The sequence below is a fragment of the Alligator sinensis genome, unplaced genomic scaffold, assembly GCF_000455745.1.
Source record: "Alligator sinensis unplaced genomic scaffold, ASM45574v1 scaffold21_1, whole genome shotgun sequence".
NCBI classification, from domain to species: Eukaryota; Metazoa; Chordata; order Crocodylia; family Alligatoridae; genus Alligator; species Alligator sinensis.
In genome coordinates, this window is record NW_005842445.1 from 1 (window position 1) to 6,995 (window position 6,995).

Below are 6,995 nucleotides of genomic sequence, written 5' to 3' on the forward strand. Positions count from 1 at the left end.
ATACATATATAGATATCATTGTGTGTGCGTGTGGTATATGAATTAGCAATCCACATGTGTATTGGATGTGCATGTGTTCGTAACTGGTAACTGATTCTGTCTAAACGTGGTGTGTGTAGCATGTATGGGCTTAAACTGGTGATAGGTGTGCATGAACCTAGACTGGTTATTTTGAACATGCGTGTATCGAAGTTGCTAGTGTAAGTGTCTGTGTGTGTTTGTATATATGTATATATGACATGGTATGCATGATATACGAATTAGTGACCGGTGTCTAACTTTTGGGGTGTATAGTGTATGTGCTTGAATTGGTGATAGGTATGCATGTGCCTAGGCTGGTTTGGATGTGTATGTGCCTGAGCTGGTAGTGGGTGTGTGTGTATGCACTTAATTGATTTTTGTGTGTTTTGTAGATGTTCAATTGTGTCACACACTCCTGTCTAACAGCGCAATATTGAGATCCTGAAAGTTGGCCTGACCCCCCAGGGCAACACATGGATGTAATGAAGGCAGGAGGGCCCCATCTCTTCTGGCTCCAGCACTTGCAGTTTGGCTTAGGGGGAGATAGATGGCTGTCACCCGGCAAAGCATGAACTGAAAGAGAGGACAGATGGAGATGGGGTTTGTCTTTGTGACTTCACAGACAGCCTGGGGTTAGCAGTTGAACTGCCCCTAGATGCAGTTTAGGACCCTGCTGTCCTCCCTGTAAAAGGCAGCACAATTTCCAGGGATTTTTACTGGCCGATACATTTCCATTCCCAAGCTCCACGCTCCTTTTTCAGGTGCAGCGATCTCCTTGACCATCCCCAACTACATTGTCTCTCTGGTGGGTTAATCACATTAATATTTACTTTGTGCTTCCTTCTTCTTCTCACAAATGCAGAATCGAGTGTCTCCACAGCCTCCAGCTTTAACTTTATTACCTTGCAAATATGAACAAGCTCCACCTGGATAATTCTGAGGACTGGGATCTGAGAGCATAAACCTGGAAGGCAAAGCCACAAGCTACAGTCAGGTCTATTCTTCTGAGCCCTGTGTTAGGACATAGAGCTGGGAGTTCTCCCTGCTCACAGCACTGACTGCAGGGGATGCTCTCAAGCCATGACCCAGCAAAAGGAAGGTCAGAGGTGTTTTACAGCTCAAGCCATTATAATTGGTTGGATGAGAAACAGGCAGCACAGGACTCCAATGTGCCATGAGAGTATAAATGTGCACTCTCGGGGCACATTTACAAGGCAGGGTGTGGTCACATTTGATTACTCAACACACTTCTTATGAAGACTATTTCAGCCTCCAGAAACTGGTTCTGCAATCAAATTTGCAAAATATTTTGTTTTCTCTGCCTCCTTTGTACAGTGGCAACAGCATCTGGGGGTCTTTGCGATACAACAATGAGCTAATAGCACAAACCCTCTCCTGCCAGCAGTGTTAGTTCCTTATGGCTCCAGGGCAAATTACATCTAGGTGCAAATACTGCACTTCATTGCAGAGCTGAGTACAGCTACACATGCAGTGCCTGGAGCTGCTCATCTGTGAACTTCCACTGGTGGTGCTACCTTCCCCAGTCCTGCCTCATCACTAGGCAGCCACTGTGCCCACCCCATAATCCTGCCCTTTCCTGAGCAGTGTAGTTTGCTGCACATAGAAGGGCAGGCAGACATTTTGCTAAACTATTAATCCCCTCCACCCGACCAATGCTCCTGTGGATGCCAGAAGATGCCACGTGCACTGGGGGTGGGTGCTGGCCTGGAAAACCCTGCATGAGCAGACACAACTCCAAAAGCTGACCTTATCCCCTGAGGTACAGACCAGGGGTCATCAGGTGCAGACGGCACAAAACTGGGAAACGGGTTGGTTTCTTTCAACTGTACCTCTCATTTCTGGTGTGATTTCCTCTGGCAGGAGAATAGCATCTGTTATATGTTTTGTGTTTTGAACCTGGATCTTAGACAGACAAGACAGACTAAAGACAGAAACACTCAATTACCAGTGGGGGCACATTTCTCACAGGAGGGCCACTCTCTCTCCAATCTCTCAGTCCTGATCCTCAAGGGAAATTTACACAACACATCCCTGAGACGAGCCTATGAGCTCCATTTCATCAACCTCCTGGATACTAGAGATCAGGGACTAAACAGAGACATTGGATTTTTGATACATTACAGTCTGCCTGGCAACTGACTCCCCAGCCCAGCCCAGCCCAGCCCCTGGCTTCTTTACTTTTCATTCCATCCAGGAAGAGCACACACCAACTGCTGCAGCTTCCTGAGCCTGACGAAGGGTTTTTGAACCCAAAAGCTTGCTTAATAACTATTCTCCAACCATTTGGGTTGGTCTAATAAAAGATATCAAATTCACCCAAGGAACCTTGTCTTCCTATATCCTTAGACCAACACGGCTACAACCTAAACCCCTGGATCTTAGACACACACCCACCCCCCCCACCCACCCCCACACACACACACACAGATACATAAATACACTTTCTCAGGTATAAGAGTGAAATGTGCTGCCAAATTTAATCTAGGAAAAATGTGTGCGCCAGATATCAAAAGTTTGGGAACCACTGCCGTAGTGACACAGACTTACAGGCCAGAGGAAAGAGCTGAAGCATCCGCCCAGACCCACTTTGCCTTTCTGGAGTCAAACATCAATCCAATCCAGAATGGGTAGTAGTATACGCTGCTTCCACGATCTTCAGCATATTCATAAGACCTTGCAGTTAAGAAAATCTGCACAACAATAGGATCAGATGGAATGGCAATGAGTTATCTCAAACACATGGAGAGGACCAGCAGAGCGTATGCTATAGCCATGAGACTCAGTGCAGAAATCCCCCCTGTAGAAAACTGGGTAGCCTGTACCTGCATAAGACCCACGGTCAAGCTGGCCAGGTAAGTTCTCAAACCTACTGCAGCTAATACTGTAGGATCAGACACATGGCTAAACCCATGCACACAGTACTCTGGAAATATAATAAAACACCTGTGTGCATAGAGATAAACCCCTCACTGAATCCTATCCTCCCCATCCTCCCTACCCCCAGCCCACTTGAAGCTGTGCCAGAAAGTGCAGCCCTAGAGCCTGACTCCTTCCTGGCTGCACTCACATGGTCATATTGTACTCGTATATTAAAGAAATCTCTCATTTACCAACTCTTCTTTAGTCTCTGTCTTGAGCAGCTCGGCAGATTGAGAAGTGCAGGAGGAATTACATTGATTCCAAGTTCCTCTTTTAGGAGAAAAAAGGTAGGACCTGTCCTGCTTGGCAATCCAGAGCACTGGACACTTCTCCCCTGGAACAAAGACACACCACAAATCAACCCATCACTTTCCCCATTGCCCTGTGCCGGGCATGTTGCTGTCAGGAAAAAAATGGATTTCACCCGCTCTGATCCTCCACCTCATGTACCTCATGGGCCCTACAGTGCATTGGAGGGGAACCTTCTGTTTCATGCATCTGAAAGGGGATCGGTCTTCCCCTCCAAGAATAGCTGCTTCTCTGCGTACAAGGGCATAGAGTGGCGCCCACAGCCTTATTGGTGAGTCAGGAGCCTGACACGCCCAGACAGAAAGGATCCCTCTTTCTCCACAGCTCCCCACCAGCAGGACCTCATGGCTGCATCTCCAGGGATATCCCTCAGCCAAGGCCAGTCCATCTTTGGGTAGTGATGTTGCCTCATGTACAGGACTGGACCTGCCCTGTAGAGACAACAGCCTATGATTTACCAGAGTCCTGGGGCTGCTTTCTCAATGTTCCCGGCAGGCTGGGTTTTTGGTAGGACATTGGCTTAGAGATGTGGTGCTCCCCTACCATCACGGGGTTTTCCTGCTTTCTGCCTGGCTGACACACTGAAACATCAAAACAGCACATCAGTGCCTGTTATTCATAATAAAGGCTGCAGAAAACTTTCACAGATCCGACGCTCTCTCTTGTGCAGTGTCACACACGCCTCGGTTGCACTAATACTGTTTGAACTTACAGCTGCTGGACAATTTTGGGTGGAGCACTTTTTCTTATTGCAAAAATAAGGATTTCTCAGAACTGAGCCCCAGTGCACAAACAACAATTTTGACTATGAACTCCATGGAGCTGGTTCTGGCTGGCAATGGAAACCTGTCTTGTTCCGAGGATGCCCACCTGGAGGGAGGCAAAGGAGACGGGCTCCACCACAACTTCCTTGCAGGACTACCTTGGAGCTGGGCCTCTGGTGGCTTTCATCCCCAAAACAGAAAGCTGAGGGATTGCATTTTGGAAAGAAATGTTGTGGCTCAGGCTCTCTGCTCCCATATGGGGCTAAGCACATAACAAAAGCTTTGTTTTGGCTTTTTTTTAAGAACTGACATGCAGGTCTTGCCCACCTCAACCTACCTTGGTTGGCAGAACCATTGTGACTGGTCACAATGCAAAGTGTTTCTAATTCCTCATTCTAGTGAAAACTGTCTTGATGTCTTTGTTCCCTTCAGTATAAAAGAATTCTATCATCATCCTTATGTTAAATACAAAAGGTTTGACTAACTTGTAAAAATAACCCAAAGCTTCTCCTCCTCCTTTTCTTCTGTGATACTTGGGCTTTGTCACTCACCATATGCTATGTTGAGGTCCTAGTAAGCACTGATAAGACTTTGGCATTTTCCTAAGTTGCACATTAATACTCATTGAGCACATCTACATGTGCACATTTACTGCACAGTAACCAAAAATTACTGTGCAGTACAAGTACACAGCTACACACGCACACCTGTACTGTGTAGTAACTATGGCAACTTATGCTGACTTAAGTGTAAATTTGCTACCTGCATGATGCAGGTAGCAAATTTACACCCGATTAGTTACTGCATAGTAATACATGTATAGAGGCCTTACTGCACAGTAACACTGTGTGTCTGGACTGATGGGACTAACTTTAGTCCCAAGTCAAAGCACACACAGCATTAACGCTCTTTACACCTGGATGTGTAGACACTGGCCTTTTTCCACATACTGCACAGTAACTTACTAAGCCCGAATAAATTTAATGCACAGTGAATGCACATGTAGGCATACCCAGAGTCTTGATCCACCTCCTGTGCACTCCAAGGACTGATACTGGAAATCAACTGAATTTTCAGTCTCAGCCCAAGGACCCACCACAGCCAGTGGATTGTGCATCCTATCCCTAAAACCATAATTGATTGTCTTATCTCCATGGAACAACCCCATGTTAATATAACTCGTGTTACTTAATATGCTTGAGAAATAATCCTCACTTGAAACGGCCTAAGTTTGCTACATTATGGGGACACTAAGCAAACGTTACCCTGCTTCAATACTCAGATGCTAGCATTTTAAATATGGTTAACCAGCACAGTAAGTGTAACGTGTAAAACCCCCTTAGGAACATTGCATAAGTTTACAATTTCTGAAGACCTGAAATATTCTGCTTCTAAACCTCCTTATTAAATGGCCCATGTTCACCTCTGTCTCAGTGAATCTCCATGGGGTTTCATTACAGTTCTAGTCTCCTCCTCAGATTCTTTTCCCGCCTAGGACACTTTCAATGCCTGAGCTATTTGAATTCTCCAGGGAATCAAATTGACCCGAGGGATCAGATTTCACTTTGTTTCTTTTACACCTTATCATCGTAACTGTAAAAGAAAACATTTCCTGAACTGAAGCTGTGTAACTGGATGTACCAGAGACAGAAAATTTCCTGCTTCTTTTTTTGAGACATTTTGTGTCACCAGCATTTCCATATCAGCTAATTTCTACTTATCTAACCCCTACCACTCTCTATAACTTGACAGCAGGATATGGGGAGCTTGGGGTCCCATTACATACTTACTCTGGGCACCATAGATCCTGGCAGTGATCAGGAAAAGCAGGCACAGCAACATTATCCCAAGGACCAGTGGAATGGGGGACCATGGCGGGGATGCTGGGGCAGGCTCTAGCAGAGGGAGAAGAAAGAACAGAGAAGCGATGAAATGGGAAATCTTCCCACCTATGAAGTTGGAGTGCACTGGAGCATTTCCAGAAGCTATAAGCAACAACGCTCTACAAACCACAGGTCAAAACTCCTCCAAATTGTCCTGCACTGACTGGACAGTCATTATGACTGAACAGCAAAGTGGATGTTTTGGTAGAAGTATTGCATGAGGCTGCTGGGGCTGGAAGACAAGCGGTCTTTGCTCCCTTCCCCAGCCCTAACTCCCAGTGGAAAACTCTCCCTGAGTTAGGAGACCAAGTCCAGGGAGCAGTCCCGGGTAAATGCATGTAACCCTGTAACACATGGGGTAGTAATCACCAGATTATTACGTAGACAGACCAATGCAGTGTGAAGATTCAGGAGATCCCCTGTGCCCTGGCAGGACTGTGAGGAGGAGTGACCATGGCCATTTCCTTCACCTACCAGAGTAATCTTGGAGGCACAAGGGAGAGAAGGAACCGCACAGAGGGGAGAGCTGGGGTATCTTGTTCTATCATGTTGTCGTGGCAGAGGGGAATTGCAATGACTGAGCTCTCTTCCAAGCCAAGTGCACTTGATTGCCCCACAGCCCCTCTGCCCCACACAGTACCTGTGTGCCCAGCACGCCAAGGGATCTGTCTCTGGTGCTCTGGAGGAGTTTCCAGTCTGAATTCTGATGGTGGTGAAGCGTCCTCCTGCCCATGCATTCCCAGCATGTCCTGGGCAGATTTAAATTCAGATGGAAGTGATTCAGGGCTGGGCTGGGATGTGTCTAGAAACTGGTGGGTCTGAGTGACTCAGATGAAGCAAGAGAAGCATCACAGAGCTATGTTTGGGATGGAAACAATTATGTGCCATGAGAGAACTGTCACGGTGCCACAACATGCTTCCATTGTACATTAAGGCAATCCAGGACAATATTTCCAGATATTCCACAACATACAAATGGGGAGAGAGAGAGAGAGAGAGAGAAGAAGAAGAAGAAGGGGAGAAAAAGTCCCCCTGCTGTGGCAGGAACCTGGAGACTCTCAAGGGTCAGAAGAGCCTG

General features: G+C 46.6%; 1 protein-coding gene across 1 annotated transcript; it reads right to left on the minus strand.

The window, feature by feature from the left end:
* Positions 1 to 851: 851 nt before the first annotated feature.
* LOC102373656 (oxidized low-density lipoprotein receptor 1-like) lies at positions 852 to 6,623 on the minus strand (the record flags this gene model as incomplete). Its single annotated transcript, XM_025212117.1, has 6 exons — positions 6,558 to 6,623; positions 5,825 to 5,929; positions 3,729 to 3,851; positions 3,153 to 3,295; positions 2,590 to 2,732; positions 852 to 985 (listed from the first exon to the last, which is right to left on the minus strand). Coding segments are annotated over exons 2-6 (595 nt in total), but the record flags the coding sequence as incomplete, so codon positions are not given.
* Between the last annotated feature and the right edge of the window lie 372 nt (positions 6,624 to 6,995).